The 21328-nt window shown below is 35.1% G+C and overlaps 1 protein-coding gene across 8 annotated transcripts in view; it reads right to left on the minus strand.

Annotated features, from left to right (window-relative positions):
- Nucleotides 1-7440: 7440 nt before the first annotated feature.
- The window catches only part of NAV3 (neuron navigator 3), a 657172-nt gene continuing 643284 nt past the window's right edge, over nucleotides 7441-21328 (minus strand). For all 8 annotated transcript variants that reach the window (XM_030819929.1, XM_030819928.1, XM_003259582.3 and 5 more), the window contains 4 exons: nucleotides 20640-20836; nucleotides 19583-19701; nucleotides 15310-15513; nucleotides 7441-10049 (listed from right to left, as the gene is read on the minus strand). In XM_030819929.1, coding sequence (XP_030675789.1) covers nucleotides 9930-10049; nucleotides 15310-15513; nucleotides 19583-19701; nucleotides 20640-20836 — 640 coding nt within the window. In that variant the 3' untranslated portion in view covers nucleotides 7441-9929. The remainder of the gene's footprint in view (nucleotides 10050-15309; nucleotides 15514-19582; nucleotides 19702-20639; nucleotides 20837-21328) is intronic.

Consider the following 21328-nt stretch of genomic DNA (forward strand, 5'->3'; position numbering starts at 1 on the left):
CATTACATTTTAGAAGTATCTTTATAGGTTCAGGGGTTCTTAGGAAATCATATTAGCAATTAGAATGTTGTTTGGTGAACAGGGGATGGGGACAAAAGCAGCTGATAGCCCTGTGTGATATTTTATCCAGATGAGGAAAAGTATTCGTTTAATCTGTCTCTTATTTGTCATATTCAGTCTGCATGTCCATTTTAGTGTATATGTAGATTTTTCTCTCTTATACTGCTTTTTAAAGCATTGTCTCTTTATATTTATTGATAAGTCTGCAGTGGTGATCTGATCTTGTTCTGGGAGTCATTATTGCATTTCAAATTTCTTTGGGTAGTTGTGCTTTATATTGTTCCTTTCATTTTTTAATCTAGAGAAGAGAATCACTTTCTGTCTTAAAAAAGAATATTTGAGAAGGGTCTTTTTAATCCAAATGTAGAATAAGTAGGTGCTATGGACCAACTTTTTGTGTCCGCACAGAATTGATATATTGAAATCCTAACCCCACACTATGATGGTATTGACAGGTGGGGCCTTTGGTAGGTGATTAGGCGTTGAGGGCAGAGTCCTCATGGATGGGACGGGTGCCTTTACAAGACAGATCCCAGCGAGCCCTCTTTTCCCTTCACTCATGTGAGGGTACAGCTAGAAGACAGCTCTCCATGAGGAAACAGGCCCTCAACAGACACTAAATCTGCCAGAGCCTTGGTCATGGACTTCCCAGCCTCCAAAACTGACAGAAATACATTTCTGTTGTTTATAACCCCCACAGTTTATGTTATTTTGTTACAGCAACCCAACTAGACTAAGACAGTAGGAAACTTTCGTCCTGGGATTACAGAGCAAGAATATTACATATATAAAATTTTGAGCTTTTCTGGAGAATGGGTGGACATATTTATTATGGAGTCCATGTGTTTTTACCTAATAATTGAAGTTAAAGGAAAATGTTACAAAAGACAGACCAAGGTGATCTTTACCAAAGCTTGAGAATGAAGACGGGTAACAGAATCCCTGCAATAGTTACAATGAACTACTGAAGCCAGCACTGGGTATGAAGGGAAATGTGTCTGTGTTCGGTAAGTTGAAAAACTTCCAACTCAAAGCCTCAGGTTAGCACTTCCAGCTGGGAAGATGCTCTATAAGTGATCGAGAAAGCTGCTTACCAAGTGTGGCTAGAGCTATGCTATTTAGTAGCAATCACTGGCATATGTGGATAATTAGCATTTGATGAGTATATCAATTTAGGAATACAATTTTCAGCCTTATTTCATAGTAATTACCTAAGTTTACATTTAAGACTGATAATTTATTTTAAGTGTATTTGGAACAACCGAAGCATGCCAATCTATCAACTCTAAATATTTTCAATTCTAAATGCAGATCAAATTGTTCTGATGAAAATTTAGCATATGACTTCACAGTAGGTGTAAGTGTAAAATACATGCTACATTTTGAAGTTTTACCACAAAAAGAGAAAAAGAGAGAGCAGTATGTAAAATATTTAAAGGATCTTATTTAAAAGTATTTTAGCTTGATTTTATGTTGAAATGCTAATTTTTTAATATATTTAAGTAATAAAATATATTATTATAATTAATTTTACCTCCTTTTTACTTTTATCAATGTGGCTACCGGAAAATTTAAAATTGCATTTTAGCCAGGCATGCTGATGCATGCCTTTGGTCTCAGGTACTCCTACTCAGCAAGAGGCTTGCTCGAGCCCAGGAGTTCGAGATTATAGTGAACTCTGACTGGACCACTGCACTCCAGCCTGCAAAACAGAGTGAGACCCTGGCTTTAAAAAATAAAATGAGTTGCATATGTAGCACTCATATTTCTACTGAAAGTGCTGCTCTAGTCTAAAATCATAAAGCCTCATGATTGGGGTATAGTTCAGGTGAATTTCCCTCTCTTGAGAAACCACTAATATTGGAAAAGACTCTTCTCTAGCTTTTATGTGGTAGCCAAATTGGAGACTTTAGCTCCAACCACCATGCACCCGACTCTAGCTCTTCATAGTGCTGGCTTTCAGCCTCAGAAGTTCCACCAAAACCTGGCTTCTGTGTAGCATTGCTTCATCACTGAGTCCCTCGCCCCACCAGTGAGAGGCTGAAGAGAATCTCTAGGCCTACATTCTGCCACAACCGGAGGAAGGGCTGAACCAGGAATGTAAGTAGCTTACCAGGAAAGATTTTTGCCTGGGAAGGGGGGATCCCCTGCCCCCTCAAAGTAGGCAAATGGCCACTCTACCACAAAGAGCCTATAAGGGAGTTTGGTCCAGCTTCTACACAGTGAACGTCACCCTGCGAAACCCGCTTATATACTCAGCTGCCTCTGCACAGCATATCAAGTTAGATCAAACTAGACTAAACACAACTGTACTCAAGTGTTTTTGGTTGGGCTATTACCAGATACCTAGAGTTTTTACTCTCCCCCGGAATATCTGATAGATACACATTATTTATATCACAAACAATGTATAGAACCACTCCAGTGACATTGGGTGAATTTTAATATCTGCATCATATTAGGGTATAAAATCTACAAGAACACAAATAGTGGATCAGGTGATTTTTCTGGGAGAAATCACAAAACTTAACTAGGATACAGATTTTTCTGACTCTTACATCAATGGTTTTCCCCTTATATTATATTCCTTTCTAAATGTTGTGTTCAATGTGCACAAATATATTAGGCAAATTGACAAATAATGACTAAAAGAACTATGAAGATTTTCACCATATTCTTCAAGTTCTATTCTCAGTCTTTACTTGGTCAAGGTCTCTCTTGTGGGGGATAATCCCAAAGTGATATTCACATCCTTACTTCTCATTTCTGTGCCAAAGATTCCTATTTTGATTTTTCCAGCCGCCACCTGTCCTCTAGGCTCTAGCATTACATTTCTACTGCTTGGTGTATTTTCTTTGTTCCCCCAGAAAACCCCACACATTTAAATTGCACCATATATAACTAAGTCATCTTTTAAAAAAAACTTGAAAAGCTGAAAGAAAAAGAAAACTTGATAGAAATTATGGAGCACATTATATCTAAAGGGGAAAAAAATTCCCAAGCATGAGGCAGTGCTTTAAATAACACTAGTCCTCAAGTTATCTGCTTCTTCCCTGGTCATCAGTCAGCATTTGAATTACTAATCTGGCTTCCTAGGAAGCTCCACACCTGTAAAAGTCGTTCGTCTCAAATTTAATGCATTTGCTTAACATATACTAAAGTTCAGTTGCTGTCTCCATGTTCAGAAATATTTTTATTCCACAATATTATATGGGATAATTATATATATCAATAATTAAATGTATCTATATATCTGGAATATAATTCCATGTATATGTGTATATATATGCATGTATGCGTATATGTGTAAATATGTATATATACACACACACACATATATATATATACATACACACACACACATATATATATATATATATATACACATATAATTTTTTTTCTGGAAAAGCAAATAAGATAGATTTTTGACCTTATCTGAGGGATCAGAAAGGTTTGTCTAAGGAAATGACATTTGAGACTGTATAAAGCTCTTGGGGTAAGAGAAAGGAAATGACTGTAAAAGAACTACTGTACTAAAGCTGGTCTGGAAAAAAACATGATTTATCTCTTGATGTAGTTTGTAATCTCCTTCACTGAATAAATTTGAATTGTGATAAAACATTTGGGAATTTTAAATAATTATTTAATTATGAGATGATATTTGTCACAAGGAAGGAATTAGTCACACACTCACCTACCTGGCAGTGAAGAGTTTGGGGATGTTTAAATTTTCTTTTATTTTGTTTAATTTCCTTTTTCCATAGATGTCTCTATTTTAAGAGAAACTTTTAAATTGGCCTCCTAGAGACTTTCTACCATCCTGCAAGATTATAACAAAACTTTGACATATGGTCATAGCTACATTGTCTGGAAAGTTATAAAGTTATTGTTGTTATTGTTTCAACTATTACTTCTAGGTTCTATAATTAGGCTAGTGTACCAAAATGGGAGTGGTGGACATGGTGATGAAGCTGAGGGATAAGCAAGATTCAGTTTAAGTACGGAATTGTTGTCCTTTGGTATTTGAGTCTTATTTTTAAAAGCAAAATACAAAAGAGATGAGAGAGATGATCACATTTATATTTTGTAAAGATCAGTCTTTCTATATCAGCATTAATAGAAATATCAAGCAAGCCACAAATATGAGCAACATATTTAATTTTTAATTTTTCAGTAGTAGCCACATTAAAAAAGTAAAAACCAGGCCAGGTGCAATGGCTTATGCCTGTAATCCTAGTACTTTAGGGAGCCAAGGTGGGAGCATCTGTTGAGCCCAGGAGTTCGACACCAGCCTGGGTAACATAGTGAGACCTTGTGTCTACAAAGAATTTTTTTAAAAATTAGCCAACTGTGGTGGCATGTGCCTGTAGTCCCAACTACTTAGAAGGGCTGAGGTGGGAGGATTGCTTGAGACTGGGAGGTCGAGGATGCAATGAACTGTGATCATGACACTGCACTCTAGCCTGGGTTACAGAGTGAGACTGTGTCTCAAAAAATAAAAATAAAAATAAAAAAAGAATCAGATGAATTAATTTTAATATTATAGTTAATATAGTCTAATATATTGGAAATATTACTATTCTTAACATGTAATCAGTGTAAAAAGTATTTACTCTGTTATCAAGTTCAAATCTACGATGCCATTCTGGAATATTAAGGACAAGTGTTAAACATTTAAATGATGGAGAAAGGTTTATTTAATATTAGTATTTTTTTTTTTTTACAATTTCATGAAAAATACTTGGAGAACTTTCATTTTTCTCTAATAAAATTCTAGTTTAGAATGTGTTCTGTTTAATTTCTATGAATAGGTTTTCTTATTGATGAGTTCCTGGGTAATTGAGAGATAATACATACTTTATTTAGAGAAGAGATCCTCTTAATGATTACTTATCCAAATCATATTCACTGAATTAAAAATAATAGTGAATTCACTAATGCAATATTTTATGTATTAATTGGTGTCCCTTCCAAAAACAGAAAACAAAATAAAAACACAATCCAAGCTTTTTTTGTTTGTTTGAGATGGAGTCTCGCTCTCTCACCCAGGCTGGAGTGCAGTGGCGCGATCTCGGCTCACTGCCACCTCTGCCTCCTGGGTTCAAGCAATTCTCCTGCCTCAGCCTCCTGAGTAGCTGGGATTACAGGCGTGCGCCACCACGCCCGGCTAATTGCTAATTTTTGTACTTTTAGTAGAGACAGGGTTTCACCATGTTGGTCAGGTTGGTCTTGAACTCCTGACCTCGTGACCCGCCCACCTCGGCCTCCCAAAGTACTGAGATTACAGATGTGAGCCACCGTACCTGGCCTGAAGCTTCCTTTTAAACATCTTCACTGATCAAAGAAATAGAAATAGACATTTTTAAGGTGGCCTATTATTTATAAAAATAATATTTTTCTTTTTTTAATGTGAAAAATCCAAAGCCTGAAATAAAGATAGTACTTGAATTTCTCCAAATGTAAACAAAATTCACTGGTATCATTGATTCTCTCAGTATCTGAAAATATATCCTGTACAACTATTCAGTGGACTATTCACAGGGCTTTTTACAGTCAACCTCATTGTAGAGAACTTAGGTGTTCATCAAAGAAAGAAGTGAGAGGAACAAAGACTCAATTTTACTAATTGTTTTTTTGAGACGGAGTCTCACTCTGTTACCAGGCTGGAGTGCAGTGGCGTGGTCTTGGCTCACTGCAACCTCTGCCTCCTAGGTTCAAGTGATTCTCCTGCCTCAGCCTCCCATGTAGCTGGGATTACAGGCACACACCACCATGCCCGGCTAATTTTTATATTTTTAGTAGAGATGGGGTTTCACAATGTTGGCCAGGCTGGTCTTGAACTCCTGATCCACCTGCCTTGGCCTCCCAAAGTGATGGGATTACAGGCCTGAGCCACCGCGCCCAGCCAATTTTACTAACTGTTAAATCCTTTAGGAACATAGCCTGTGTCTCAATGGCTCTGACTCCTAGGAAAATTGCCTGGCACATATTAGGTATAACAGCTAACACTTAGGTAACATTTAAGCCAGGACAGAAACTTTTCTGAGTATTTTACATATTTTAAAATATTCATTATTCAAAACAATCTTATGAGTAGATAGATACTATAATAATCTCATTTTATAGATGAGTAAATTGAATCCTGAGAATATTATATTACTGATATTATTCATGTATAGTAACGGCAGTGTTAATATAGAAGCTAACAGTTATTGAGTTTCTTGAGTGATAGCTGTTATTCTGATTACAGATCTAAACTCAATCCTCTCCACAGCCCTATGAATAAGTACTATTTCTATACCCATTTTATAAATGAGGAAATTGAGTTAAAATATATACTTTCAAAACCTTAAAATAAATTTATTTACACCTTATTCTCAAGAATATTTGAAAATAAAATAATAAATATTTCTTACTATTTTGTCACTTAATTGTTGTTAAAGCGGTTACAATTTATGGAGGGCTAGGCACCGTTTAAGGAATTTCCATGTAATAACCCATTTGATCTTCAGAGCAATCTGTGAGAGGTGGATACTATTATTATCATCACTTTATGGGTGAGGAAAATGAGGCACATAGAGTTTGAGTAAATTGGCCAAGGTCACACAAAGAATGACAATGTTGAGATTTATACTTAGGCAGCCTGAAATTGCATTTAGCAGAACTGAAGTTTTGGCTAAATTCAATGTTTGTCTGAATAAGATAAATTGCGGAAATTTCCTTATCTCCCAACTGAGTGAAGGAACAAATGCACTGATTATAATCCATTATGGATGATTGGTCTATTTAAACTAATACCTTTCTTTTTTGCTCTATAACTATTCTAATTCAGAAGTTTTCCTGCTTTTAGAATTAAAATACTACTTATACCATCACAAATATACATTCCAATTACTGAGGTTAAAGAGATTTCCAAGATACTTAGAAGAAATTATAATTTTAAAACAGGTTCTTTTTTCTTTTTATTATCTTCTCTATTAAAATAAATAAACTACCACCCAAAGAATTAGTTTGCTTTAAAATAATCTTTAGAGCTAAAAGTTCAAAAGAGGATTTAATGGAATAAAAACAAAGAAACATTTATTAAGTTAATTTAACTCAGTGAATCTCAACGTTTTATTTTATATTCTTATTTTATCATCGGCTATTTAGGAAAACTATTCAGAGTTTTCTAAAATATTCACTAAATAACTATCATCGAAAAAGATAAACTGATTACCTTTATTTACTTGAAAGCTGAAACCCTTTTTATGTTTATAAAATAGAAATTTGCATACAGTCCTATTGATGGCATATTAATAGTGCAAGCAACATTTTAAAGCTTGACACTTCTTGATGCAAAATTATTCACTTTTTTCCACACGTAGAAACCACACCACGTTGTCAATAAATAATTCCACTTTAATGGCAAAGTAATAATTTAGACAGATACAGGGTGCACATTTGCAAAAAAATATATGCAAGCTGGTTTACAAGCTAGAGGAACAATAAACCAATAGAAAATACATCATCCAGTTAAGTCCATTGACACCAAGTACTTATTGTTGGGGCTTTACAAAGACTACAAAACTTTTCAGATGATTTATTTCACTGTTTCTGCCTATTTACATGATATGTTACATCAAAATGTACAAAATATAAAATGTATACAGACAAATGTTTCACAAACTAGTTTAAGTTGTAAACTAGGTGGACCTACTGGGATGTATTGCAGGAAATTCTGTTTATGCTCATGTTTGGACTGTGTTTCTCAAAATGGCAGGGAAAGATTAGCAATTTTCTTAGGTCACATATTATACAAGGGCAACTAGTCACTCATCCAGCTACATAGATTGATGTTTCAAAACAGATTTGATCCATGTTTGAGGCTTCAAAGTCAGGGTGACAATTCTATGTGCATAAATTCAGTTCGGATTTCCCTTAGGGCAATAGCACCGTGTAAGGACCTATTGACTTTGTGACACTCTGAAAACTGCACAGATGTTTCGTGGTATTGTTGTTCTATAGCAACTGACCCATTGGTGGTCACAGAGAGTAGCACCAATTACACGTCCTAAAAGTAACACATTTTCACACACTCATAGAAGAAGTCTATACCATGGCCTAGCCCTTGGATTTCATAAACCTAAAACCTGTCCTCTGTGTGTGATGGTAACTTCTCCAATGACTGATCAGTTTTCATGCACTCTCTTTAAAGCCTGCCATGACAGATGTACTTTCAGACAGTTTTACTTATCCAAAAATATATTGGCTTCATGTACAGTTTTGAAGCATGCTCACTCTAGCACTGATAGCTCCTGCATAGTCATAACAACTGTAAATACAGGACAAACACACCAGATAATACAGCTTTGAGGGTTTGCATTCTGTATTTGTTTGCAATGTACAGGAAATCTCAGCAAGTGAAACACCTCTTAACACCAACAGGATAAAATACAATTTTGTTTGTGTTTGTTTCGATTTGTGCAAGTTTTAAAAATTATTATTTACAATACCTACCCAGTAGACTGTGCAAATCTAACCTTCTTTTACAGTATAAACGCTTCCTCTTCCACAGTGACCTTACCGCTTCAGTGTTCTTTAATGCTGAATTTCTCATGTACAACAATAGCAATCAAAACAACATGCGTCAAAACTAATTAAAAAAACAAAAACAATAGGGAAGGAAAGCCGAATAGTTGTGCTCATGCTGCATCTAGTGCTTCCAGCCCTGCTGGATAATAATTCAAAATCTCCTGCCTTCTGAAGCTCTCTCACTTAGAACTGGATGGAATTTCGCCACGTCTTAGGTTTTAAGTGACGGTCAAAGAGCATTTCTGGGTTATTTTAATATTTTGGAGGATAGGCAAAGCGATCTATTCACAAGGCTAAAAATACTGATCTTTCTCCTATCCATTTCTTCAAAAAAAAAAAAAAAAAGAGAAAGATATATAGAGATGAGGCTACTGTGTTAACTGGTGTTGCTTGGTTGTAAATGAAAAGACAGTGGAAATTATCAATGGTTTAGGATTTAAACCAACTGTTAAACTGTCATAGAAATCTGTTTTAAGGCAGTGAGACAGCACCATAGGAAATGTTCCTTCTTTCACTGAAAAGGCCCAAACAAATAAAGCCCTAAAAAAGCCTTTTATCAGTGTTGACTAATAATTGGTATAAAACTCTTGTTAAGGGAGTGGGCAGGTGGTTTAAAAAGACCACTGTGGTAAAAACAACCTTATAAAACCAGTGACTCATATACTAAAAAGTTGGTGGAGCACATCGTGAGAACGTGGCAGTTCGAATTAAATTGGCACTTCTCCAGTCTGCCACAGTAGTGTTCTTCTGGTGGTTGCACAATTCCATTTGTGCTTATGGAGGACTGGCCTCTTGGATTTGTTCTGGAACGGGGTGAGCGCACAACACAAACACTACTGAAGCCCTGTGACCAGCACCGTGTGGCACAAAGGAGGTTGGACAGATCAGAAAGATGGACCCTGCCTGGGGAGAACAGCCCCTCAGAGGAAACAAAAGGGACAAAAAATGGTCTGCATTGTAAACTTTTAAAGAGGAAACAAAGAAAGTCCAGTTTGGCTATCCCATGTGCAATCTATTCAGTTGCCCTGTCATTAGGGTCCTTTCCAGTTGAGTAATGGAGCCTTCTATTACTCCACAGATATAAAAAATGCTTAGAAATAAACTAAAGTTAAGCTTCCATTGCCATTTAGCATCTTGGCGGTTCCGACTTAGTTCTGCTGCCTCCTTGGAGACTACAGCTCTGGGTCAGGGCCCTCGACAGGGTGCTTTTATACTGGCAGTGGTTTAGTGAAAATACCTTTCTTTTGAAACATTTTTTTAAAAGCAAAGTCTTTTCCCCTAACTTTTTTCACCCTCTAGAGGGTAGATTCAAGAGATGAATCCAAAATGTCTTCATGGTGGCTGGTGCTTTCGCTGTCGCAGCTTTGTGTGCTCGAGTAATTGGCTGCTTCTTGGAGTTTCATTAGCATATTCATCTGAAGAAAGAAAAAAGACATCGATGTAGGCAATGATGCATTGAGTAAGCCAGCCCATAAAAAACAAGGCCCTGAGCCACACCGAAGAGCTGTCTTATCCCATCCAAGTGACATGGGAAAATAATTTTAGATTTTTACTCGTTGCCCCTGGCTCCTACGCTGTTTCTCCCAAACAGGACTACAACACCAAACCATAAGGACAAAATAGGGCCTCTAGATAACTCTTTTATTTGGGGTTGTGAATGAATACTGCTCCAGCAGGGAGACTGGACAGGAAACTGAATCACAGCTGGACATCTGGGTTCGTTGCTGGAAAGTACGCCAAGCTTCCCAGCTTTTTGGCTGGGAGAAGCAGAAAGCATTGAATGGCAACTGAAAGTCGTGAATGTTCATACACACACAGACGCACACAGAGGCACACACGCACCGTCCCTTGAGAGAAGGAGGGGATGGAGAGGAATGAAGCCAGCTGCTGCACACAAGCACACCATCTGCTGTTTAGGAGCTGACCTCGGGAGGAGGTGACTGAATGAAGCAGACCATGAGTGTTTGAAGAGGGAGAAGGAAAGAATTACTGTCAAGTTTGTGTTGTTGAATTTCTGGCTAAAATATGATTGATATATCACCGAAAACAAAAACCATCATCTGGAACAATAGCGGCTGTCTCAAGTTTCCCAGCCTTATAGGAGAATGGTAATGTTTGTTCTAGTAAAAGGGACATACGCACCTGGGGAGAAAAGCAGCTAGCATTTCCTTGTATTATAAAATAAAGAGCAGTCACATTGCTTGAATTTTTATAGATCTGGAGCTCCAGTGTTAGAGATGGACTTTTTTTTTTTTTTTTTTTGGAAAAAAAGACTGTTTAAAGGCAAATTGTGAATAAATGGTTCAATGATTTTAGAAAGCAAGGAAAAATTGGCACATGTCTTTATGAGGGTAGTGGACTTTTTTTCATATCAAGGGTTTTTATAAATTGTAAAAATTTTTATATTACATAATGCATACTAATTTTATTATTCTATAATCAAAAGGTTTTTTTTTTCCAACTTACAGAAATAGAAAGGAGAAATCCAAAAAACAATTCCTTGGTCATATGTTAAGCTATGCATGCTTGTGTGCTCAGTACAAAAAGTGTGCTTGATAAATGCTTGTGAAATAAATGATAAACTGGTAATCACCAATTTCAGCAAGAATTCATTTCTGACAGAGACTACAGTTACAGCATAATTTGAAGTCATTTTAATAGTCTCAGGAAAATATGTTTTAACCTAATTTTCAATCTGACTCTCTTAATTTATTAAATAAGCTACATAAGGTTATGAAATAAAAGTAGTTGGTGATAACTTTTTAAACCTAGTAAGCCAAAAAGTCAAATGTCTCCTTCAACATAGTTTCTTTCTCTCCCACTCTCCTCTCTCTTTCTCTCTCACCCACACCCCCACCTTCCTACTTTCATGTCCATTCATATTCCTTCTCCCATTTCTTTTATCAATCTGTCACTCATTAGCAGCTGCCTGTATGTTCAAGCATTTGGGTGAAACTGATCTGTAAAATAAAACTGAGTTTTGAGCACCCTAGTGATTTAGTAAGAGTAGAAATGATAAATGATATCTTTTAAAAAAGATACAATTGTATCTTAGGCACAAATGTTTGAAATCACTTGAATGCTGGATGTTGTAAAAGTTTCACTGTGTAATAGTATTGTTATTAAAGTCTAAATTTTTTAAAATGGTGTCATATAGTAAATATGATCCATTATAATACATTCCACATCTCAGATTCATAATAAATGTATACAGTGGGATTTACTTTGCCTTTGCTTAGTATTATTTTGTGCATTCAAATCAAGGGAGATTGCAAGAGAAGATTATGTATGATTTAGTCGTTATCGTGATACATCACAATTCTCCAAAAAGTATTAATATTTTTCCTCTCTTCCACCCCACTTCTTCCCCACACTCACTGCTATGGTTTGCATGTGATAATGTCACTTCCGAAACTCTTGTCGAAATTTTATCCCCATTGTGGCAGTGTTGGGATGTGAGTCCTAGTGGGAGGTGTTGAATCATGGGGGTGGATTCCTCATGAACAGATTAATGACATTCTGGTTAGGGGTCAGTGAATTCTCACTCTGGAGGGAATGGATTAGTTCATGTGCTAGACCAGGTTATTAAAGATTCGTGCTTCTTCTCTCACCATGTGACCTCTCTGTACACTCCCACTCCTCTTCCACTCTCCACCATAAGTTCATGCAGCATGAGGCTCTCACCAGATGCAGCTGCCCAATCCTAGACTTTCCAACCACCAGAACGATGAGCCAAATGAATCTCTTTTCTTTACAAATTGCCCAGCCTCAAATAGTCTGTTATAGCAACACTAAATGGAATAGGGTATCTATAGTCATAAATTTAATGTTTATCATTTCTAACACCTTGATCAAGTCCTTACCATCATTGGTACTTACAAATCTGCTAAGCTTCCAGATTCCATCCTATCTCCTTCAATCTGTCCTCTCTCTACTCTGTTATTAAAGTGATCTTTAGAAACTGCAGATCTAACTAGGAAAATCATGGCTCAAACACCTTTGATGGTTCTCCACTGTCTCTGTGATAACGTTTTAACTTCCTGCAATGATAAACAAGGCTTAGCATGATCTAGCAATTGTATACTTACATAGTTTTAATTCCTACCACCAACTGGTGTATAGTTCCCTAAATGTGTCCTCCAATGTTTCACATTCTATTTCTTTAATTTTGGATGTTCTCCCTGTAACCATATGGTGAACTCCTATTAATCATTCAAGATCCAGCTCAAGCATCTCCTCTGTAAAGCTTTATTCTAACTGCTTCCTCAATGAACGCACAATTTTACCTAATATGTGCCTCTATTATGTTACTGCAGTTCATACAGGTAGAAGTCTCTCTTCACTACTGGATTTTAAGCTTCTTGAGATCAGAAATGATACTGTAGTTATCACCTGATCACCAGGTCTTAGCATTAAGGACATACTTATTAACATTTTCTTTGTTGTTAATGGTGAATACACATTGTATTTTTAATATAATGTGAGATATACCAAAAACTTGCATCCTCATTCAGATTCAAAAAGTCTCTCTCCTCTCTTCTTCCCTGTTTCTTTGCTATACTCATTGCTCTGGGGATTTCTGACACTAAATAGTGGATATTTCTTGACACTAAATAGTGGATATTTTGTAGGATTTCTGATTTAGAATGGACTGAAAATATATGTTGGCTTCATGCTAGTAATTACAAAAATATATAGAAATAAAAACAGATAGATCGTCACCAGTCTAACCAACATAGAGAAACCCTGTCTCTATCAAAAATACAAAATTAGCCAGGCATGGCGGTGCATGACTGTAATCCCAGCTACTCTGGAGGCTGAGGCAGGAGAATTGCTTGAATTCGGGAGGCGGAGGTTGTGGTGAGCCGAGATCGTGCCATTGCCCTACAGCCTGGGCAACGAGAATGAAACTCCGTCTCAAAAAACAAAAAAAAAAAAAAAAAGAAAGAAAGAGAAGAAAATGAAAGTAAAAAAGAAAGAAAAACAGATACAAATATTTATTTTTTTAAAACCAGAGAAAGCCTGCCAAATATTTAGTTTTAGATGATGTCTTTTACCATTTAGCATGTAAGACCTCATACTCCCTGTTTCTTAAGATGCTTAATAGAGCAGCAGGTTAGGAACCAGGAAATTATTTTACTCCAGTTCTCATGCCAGAATGGAAAACCTTGAATTTGTTTCCTCTACTAGAAGACAAGTGCGTTCAGAACCAGGAAAAAAAGTGCTTTATGGGGTGAGCTGACCTGCGCTATGAGAATTGGGAAAGTTGTGGGCATTTCCTAAGGGTTTCATACTCTACAGACTAAAACTGAGAACAAATCTTATAAACACCTCTCCTCATAAAACAGACATATTATATAAAAACTGCAGAGGTAGGACTGGAATTTTTGAGGAATTCAGATTAAATAATCCATACTCATATTCTAAAGTTTATATTTACTCTGTTAATCATTCTATCAGCAATTATTTAGTACATGCTCACAATTATGCTGGATCCAAACCAATTTCATCACCACTGTTGATTCCTAACTATGAATCATCTAAAAGGCCAGGTACCATGTTATAAAAATATAAGTCTGGGCTCTTAAGGAATATATCGCCTAGATCAGAAATCAGCAGGAAATCCCTGGAATCTAAGTAGGTCTATGTATATCTTCAGTGATTTGATGAAACTCTTAAAATTGTATGCCAAATTTTCAGTGTGTATGCATTTTGCTGGGGAAAGGATCTTGAAAGTTTATCAGATTTTCCACAAGAAACTCCCAAAATGTTCAGCTGAGATGATGATGATGATGTGTGTGTGTCAGGGTTGTTGGTGTAAGGGTATTCCTTAAAATATCAAGTAATTTTATATCCTTAGGCATAGTCATAGGTTACGATTTTTAATTATTTATGTTTTGTGTTTGTTTGATTTAAGCAACATAATGCATTTTTATTTCAGTATCTTTTCTTTCTGTATTGGTTGTCAAAGTCCAATAACCTCTATACTCATAGAATGGTGAGTTAATATCACTTCACATTTGATACCAATATATTGAAAGTAATCTGTAAAAATAAAAATAGGTATCAAAAAAGCGTTTTTTCCTAATAATACTACATACTTAATATTTTCAGAATATTCATACTTTGGAGTTTTACAGACTTTCATTTCAATTATTCCACTATTTTAGAAAGTAAATAAGCCATAACTTCCATTTGACTTCCAAGTCAGTTTATCCTTTGCTACAGTAGGCAAGAGAAGACCCATTCTATAAAATTAGGTTAGTCGACATAGGCAAAATATTTTTTAGTTCTCCATGAACACATTATAGCATAAATTTTTGTTTTTCTATTTAAGAAAAAAATTGAGTTTTCTCTTAAATGCCTATTGAATTGAATCATAATATAGAAAATTATATTTATTTAATTATATACACAATTTAATGCATAATAAGAGACAAATTATAATCTAGGAGTTCATTCTGATTGTAGCATTTCTTGATTTCTTTTTAAGCATAGAAGTTTGGTTTTCACTTTAAGATTTTCATCCATGGAAAGCAGGCCAAAGATAATAGGGTTAAAACTGTTCCAAATATTGCTTAGGATAACAAATGTCTTTGCTGGAAATAACTAAATATTAATGACTATACACTGCAGTCAAGATTACATAGGAAGAAACGAACATGTGATTCTTACCAGGGGATCTCCTTCTGTGTCAGTTTGCGGAATGTGCTTTGAGGTTGTGGCTTCCTTAGTGGATGTGCAGCTTTCATACCCAACATCTTCTGGTCGCAGCTGAAGTAAGGCTGGGCTCTCCTGAGGCAGAGACGCTGAGCTCCATGGATATGTGTCAAGCACCCACTTTGAAGGATCTTCCCATGGTGTGCGTTTCCCATACATCTAAAAGTTGACCACGCGTTTAGCGTATATAAAACGCATTTCTATTCAGCAAAAAAGGGGACTACTAATTGGATATGATTTTTTGACATATTGAGTTCTTAAGGGACTTTCAAGAGAATTAAATATCTGTATACAGTTTTCCAGATTTAAAACATGTATCTGTCTACATAGCTCACTTTAAACTTGAAGGCTAGATAAAATAAAGCTGAATATTTGGAATTGATGTCAACCTTTGGGGGAGAATATACGGGAGGTTTATTATAAATAAACATGGACATGACTGCCCACATTTACTTTTACTAGTAATTTGACAAGCCAAAGGAAAACTAAAGGTTGAAAAATAAAAGCTTCAATTATGGAAGATTTTAAAAAATATGCTTGATGTTAAGTAGAGTTCTCTACTAAAGCGTACCTTGGAAAGATGGAAATAAAATAAAAGTAACTTATTTTTCTTTGCCTAATTCACTCTACTCAAACTGTCTTTTAGAGTAAGAAAACTTTCTCTGATAACAATTTTTCTGTAATCAACTTGCTCTTTAATCCCATTGCTTTCTGTAAAAACTCTTTTTAGATGTTTGTGTTTCAGGCCACTAGTAAAAGAGGATAAAAAATTGGAAACTGAATTATCGACATTGCAAGAACCTTATTGTGCAATTTGCCCAATAAGGAAGAGCTGATATAGCCTGGTTAAAGCACTGGCAGTGGAACAGAAGAATCAGATAAATCCAAGAGATGTTAAACATTTCTAAGCTGCAAGCAAAGCTGAACCCAAACTAGAAAGGGCACCGTGAAGAGAAGAATGAGACATTGTAAAAAAAAAAAAAGAAAATAATAAGTATAATATTATAAGGGCACAGAAAAAAAGTGAAAATTAAGAGAAGGGGGCAGTAACATAGGGACACTTGTTCCTTAAATTACTTTCCCTCCCCATTTGACTTGCTTTACCAAGGACAATCCTGTTTAGCAGGTGCCTATTTTGTCTCAGATGACATACTTTGGTTTGTTGTGAGATGGCTGTTTTGTATAGTTTGTTTTGGTTCAGTAAAGACAAAAGGGAAAATGGTGGACATTAACACCATAAAAACTTCATGGACTGCCTTAGAGTTTTCTTTTGAGTTTCTTCTGGAGAAGTTGGACTTACCTAAAATAAAAGGGAGTCTAGGTACTGATATCTGTGCATTTCCTTAGATGATGATAACAGAGGTAACAATCATTATACTTTTTTTAAAAATAGTTATCTTGTTTTAGAGCAAAAGTTTCTTCTCGGTTAAAAACTTACTTTATAGATGTAAAATATAGCATGCTACACAACTTCAACCAATTGAAGAAAAACGTGTAATTCTTGGAAAGCTTAATTATGTTTGTTTGTTTTAATGTAAGTCTAGAATCAGTAAATTCTAGGTTTTTAAAGAACCATCAAGTATAGCAAAATTGGAAGAGACCAATGAAAAGCTAAATGGGCCAAACACTATATTTCCCAGTGAAACACATATTGTAGAAAAATAATTGAACAAAGAGAAATCTAAATATTCAGAATGAGATGAATTGATAGCTGACTTTTTAAGAAACAATCCACCAGAATAAAAATCAAAATCCATTGTATCACCAACATCTTTTACAACTAGAACATCTGGCAGAATGCATTCCCCATAAGGTTTTTCACCAAAAAAATCAGCCTTCATCTGAAGAGATTATTTTATTACTCTAAACTTAAGAGTGTCATTTTTGCTACCAGGCTTTGTTTCTCCACTTCCTTCTCCAATCCAAGATTCTTTGTTGCCAGTAGATCCATGGGAATGGATCATGACAGATTTGATTCCTTTGCTTCTTGCTCCCCTAGAAATATTTTCAACTGATAGACTTTTCTGGCCCAGCATAGTCTTCAATAGCAATGAAAACTGTCTACCCACAAAAGGATTTTCCAATTTTTCCCTTCCCATGTGCTGGATTCCCCTCCCCCAACAAGCCCTAAATCACGGTTGATTCATCTTTCACACTAACCTACTACTAAACATCCTGAACCATAGCAAGAACTGAGACATTTTTATCCCTCTTCAAAAATAAGTTTGAAATATCTCTGTTTTAGTTTGAGAAACTAATCCTTAAGTGATTATACTTTTGCCCAAATGGAAACTTTATAGAATTATAATTCTCCAAATAATGTTCTATAAATAATATTAATTTAAATATGAAAAAAGAACCCATGCACCTTTTGAAATAAGACCTAAGGATGCTAAGCATTTTAGCTATTATCATTTCAAGGTTTTTACAAAGATTCCTTTGCTTTCTATTAGTAAGCAAATATTAAATGAGGAGAAATTTATTTATAAATAGATAATGGTTTATTAAAACCAAAACCATAGCTAGAGAACAAATAATGTATATGAGTTCTAAAATTTTCATAAAATGATTTTTTTTTGGTACAAATAATCAACATGGAAAGATCCAACTTATATCCTATGGTAGTTTTAGAAGAATTCTGAAACACAATATGTTATACTTGAAAAATAAAGACATTTGTATAAGCTTTTATTTTATTGGAGGCACTTGCTTGGGGTAGATTGGCTCATACCCTTAAAAGTGTTAAATTTGATTATTTAAATCTGGAGTAGAACCAATCAATAGCATTATTTAGGATCTTAGCTTTATCTCTGAGGCTTCAGAGTATCCTCATAAAATTCATCATGTTCACCAGAACTGTCATTTTAGTTCCAAATACTGCCATGCCATTCAATAGATAAAGACAGCATGATAGTAAAAGGGAGTAAAAGAGGGAAAAATAGATGGACAAGTTTTTTAGATAGTAAAATAAAGACAACACAGTATTGTAGATGATCAAATGTGGAAAACATAAACTACATCTTAATTCTAGTAGTAGTTGTAAAAACCAGAAATAGAGACATCTTGGCTGAGTTATTGAAAAGGAGATGAGATTCTTCCTCAATAAATTGGGTGATTATGTTACATAAATTTTAAAGAGTTTTATAATTCTACAATTTCAAATCAAACTTAAGGAAATAGCAATACTTATGGAAAAATGACATGTATTTTGTTGGAGAAATAGGGATTTCTTTTAGTGATACATTTTCATCTTTTAGTTAGGAAGGAACAGAAGGGCCTTGGTTGCAGGGCCTCAAGATAGAAGGCACATGAGAGGAAGAGCAAAGATGCTGTGAAACCAATCTGTCATAGATCAAAAGACCAACTGACTCTCTTAGAATTTAGAGTACTCCCTCCAAAATAGTAAAGGATCCTGCAAGTGACATTAAAGGGCTTCCAACAATGAAGTACACTAAAAACAGGAAACTTACAAGCAAAAGCTACTTGTCAAAAATTATGTGAAAAAAAAGGAAAAAACAATTCCAGCCTGAGCAACCTAGCAAGACCATGTCTCTAAAATAATAATAATAACAATAAAAGTAACTGAGTGTGGTGGTGTGTGCCTATACTCCCACCTACTTGGAAAGCCTCATCACTGGAGCCCAAAAGTTCGAGGCTGCAGTGAGCCATAGTTGTACCACTGCACACTAGCCTGAGTGACAGAGTGAGACCCTGTCACAAAAAAAAAAAAAAAAAGAATAAGAAGAAACAAAGAAAGAAAGAGAGAGAGAAAGAGAGAGAGTGGGGAGGGGAGAGGGAGGGAGGGAGGGTGGGAGGAAGGAAGGGAGGGAGGGAGGGAGGAAGGAAGGAGAAAGAAAATAATTAAAAGATAAAGGAAATTATGTGATAAGAATATAAATGGTCAAGGCTCATGTAAACATGGCTGTGTCATAAGACGTAGAACTGTGCAATTAATTAGCTATCTAATAAAAACAATCTTACACATCCATGACAACCATTTGCACTTAAATGTATAGTTGTTGAAATAACTGTACCTTTTGTTTCTCTTACAAATTTGTTCTCAGAACAGGGAAAATATTACAAACTATTTGCTCTTGAAAACTTTATTGCTCTATTTATATAGTTCATGCCTTTAGTTTTCTGCATAAATACCCAGATTTTTTTTTGCTTTTAAAATATTTTTTTTTTGCTTTTTTTAAAAAATAGCAATGAAAATTGAGTACTATACCTGAAGACCCTCTCTCACTGCCTCCAGAATATAAGGTACTAAAGAATAGTTCCAGAGATCCATGAACCATACTCTAGAACCTTCTACATCCATGGGGCAAGGAAGGAATAGTCGGGGACCTGAGAAGAAACAAATAACAAAATATTTTAAGAGTTATATTTAATGATCTAAACACATATCTAGACACCATTTTGGAATATAATATATTTCTTACAAAATTCCTAGAAAATTGTATTATTGGCCAGCTTGATTATTATTAAAGCATGTTTACTGAAGACCCAATATCCTAGCCACTTCTATCTTTTTACAATAAATATTAATCTAGGGCACAATATACTAGAGTTAGGAGAAATGATAAAAGTCATAATGCAGTTATCCTGTTTCATTTTACAAGCAACAAAGCTGTGCTGAAATGAATTGCCAAATATAAAACATGTCATTCTTTGCAGAATTGGGACCTGGCATGAGTGTTCTGGTCCCAGTGTAGAATTCTTCTTCCTAATCTAAACTGTGTTAACAGTGAGTACATTTTTATGATGCATAACAATGTGAAAGAGACTTCTGTACATGCAATTAAAGAAGGAATAAAAATGTAAATATCTTTATGCAAACTAAAAGAGAAATAACTCAAACAGTTTTGTCTTCATGAAAAACACAAAACACTTAAATTATTTACAAAGCATCTAAATTATCTCTAACTAAAATCTTTCCTCACAACTTTATTTGACATGAGCTATTTAGCCAAATTTGTTTTTAGCATAAAAAGTATCCTAAATCGCTACTATTCATTTCCAGTGGTTATCTGATTTTTAGATATTTGTCCATATTGAACTTATCTGATCTCGGTAATATTTTAGTAAAACATAACTGTCAGACAAAATGGATTTAATTGGAGATACAAAGAAGAAGAAAGCAAACTTTCAGAAGGGAAAAAATAAATCTTTGGAAGCTTGAATAAGCATTAGCTTTGCTTGTTATTTTCTACCATCCAATCTGGCCATCTTTACCAAGCACTGTTAGTTCCTGGAAAATGGCATATTATAATTTTGGAACTCACCAATGGTAACGTCAGAAGAACTGTGTGTTTCCAAAAAACTGTTGAGATGATGCCACGTCTTAGGAATCCAATCTATAATTTTGACTAGGTCATTATTGCGAATGTTCCTTTCAATTTCTATCTCTATGAGTTTTCTTCGAAGATATCTGCCTAAAAAGCCTTTCACTGGTTCTGTATGATTTGCACATAATACCCATCTACAAAAGAAAAAAAATCAGACATTTTTATATAAATTAAATTTTACATTCACAGTGATTCTTTATCATTATTATTTATTTTATTTATGTATTCATTATTACTTTCCAATAGAAAGTAATACGCTCTATTGGAAAGTAATAATGTTCCCATTTCAATTGGTGGCCACCTTTTAATGATCAAAGGTGTTAGGAGGTCTACTAGGATGAGAGCTATAATGTAGCTAACTCTACTTTTTGAGCTAAAAAGAAGCTCATGTGCGTCAGAAGTGAGTGGGAGTCTAAATGCTGATCACTCTTCTGTAGGAGAATCACAAATTCTGAAATAGCAACTCTCTTCACATTTCTCACACTTAGAAGGAATATGCTCTACTTTAACCAGGGACATAGTGAACAGAAAAAACATTTACTTTTCTTTTTTCTTTCCTTTTTTTTTTTTTTTTGTTTAAAGAAACACATCTGATTACAGGTTGAAGATCACGAAATGTTTGCTTG

This window comes from Nomascus leucogenys, chromosome 10 (genome assembly GCF_006542625.1).
Source record: "Nomascus leucogenys isolate Asia chromosome 10, Asia_NLE_v1, whole genome shotgun sequence".
Lineage (NCBI taxonomy): Eukaryota > Metazoa > Chordata > Mammalia > Primates > Hylobatidae > Nomascus > Nomascus leucogenys.